Below are 911 nucleotides of genomic sequence, written 5' to 3'. Positions count from 1 at the left end.
CAGAAGTCCCAGTTAGCGCTTGGCCAGTTCCTTTCAGGTGACGCACCTATAAGTACTGGCATCGCATGTTGGGGTCAAAGTCGGGGGAGGAAAAAATTAGATTCCAATATGGCACCATCATCCACGTCCTCTTAGAAATGTGAAAAAAACTTTGACATGAGTTTTGAACTATAAGCTAGACTTTACGTCACTACAACACTTCGCTAGTATTGTACATCAAAGTGAAAATTCTCTTCCGACAAAGTCTTGTGGAAGTGTCTTTAAAAGGAAATTTACAGTACCTAGAGAATTTATCAAGGAAGTGAACATGACAATAACTCGCATTTATTCAGGATGAAACAGCGCCATGCAACGCCCCAGTCAGCTCACTCATCTTCGGCAAACTCTCGCCCCGAACAACGGAGACTCGGCATGCTTCTGACCTTCTCTTTCCTGGTGCAGATACCGTAGTCGAGATCGGCGAGGTACGGGCCGCTGCCGTAGTTGAAGCTCTGGATCGTGCCCGTCATGCCCGTGAAGTACTGGCCGCATCCGCAAGGCACTGCCGAATCAAGGCAAGACGCATTACGGATGTTCGTAGTAATAACTTGACTGAACTGGTGTCCATCAGAGCGCGATCTTTTCGGAACTAACCTTTTTGCCGGCACTCGATCATGGAGACCTTGATCTTGAATTTTCTGTTGAAGCTTGTAGCAGTCGTCAGGAAGTTGAAAACAGTTGGGTTGGGCTTTCCGTTAACATCCAAATAAACTGGAAAAATGTCAAATACAAAATATATGAAAATATGAAGTAATCGTAATCACGTCACTTAAAACGCTTGCGAAAGGAACGGATAAGAATAATTTCTTAATAAAGAAAACAGAAATGATAACAAAACAAGTAAAGAGCACATGTATATAAGAAATATATAG

General features: G+C 43.0%; 1 protein-coding gene across 1 annotated transcript in view; it reads right to left on the bottom strand.

Annotated features, from left to right (window-relative positions):
* The window catches only part of LOC119590948, a gene marked incomplete at its 5' end in the record, with an annotated part of 12,900 nt that overhangs the window by 4,418 nt on the left and 7,571 nt on the right, over positions 1-911 (bottom strand). The window contains 2 exon segments of the mRNA XM_037939686.1: positions 423-541; positions 634-750. Coding sequence (XP_037795614.1) covers positions 423-541; positions 634-750 — 236 coding nt within the window.

Source organism: Penaeus monodon, chromosome 28, assembly GCF_015228065.2.
Source record: "Penaeus monodon isolate SGIC_2016 chromosome 28, NSTDA_Pmon_1, whole genome shotgun sequence".
NCBI classification, from domain to species: Eukaryota; Metazoa; Arthropoda; class Malacostraca; order Decapoda; family Penaeidae; genus Penaeus; species Penaeus monodon.
Note: the sequence above shows the minus strand (reverse complement) of the source record. Positions and strands in the feature narration are given on the sequence as shown.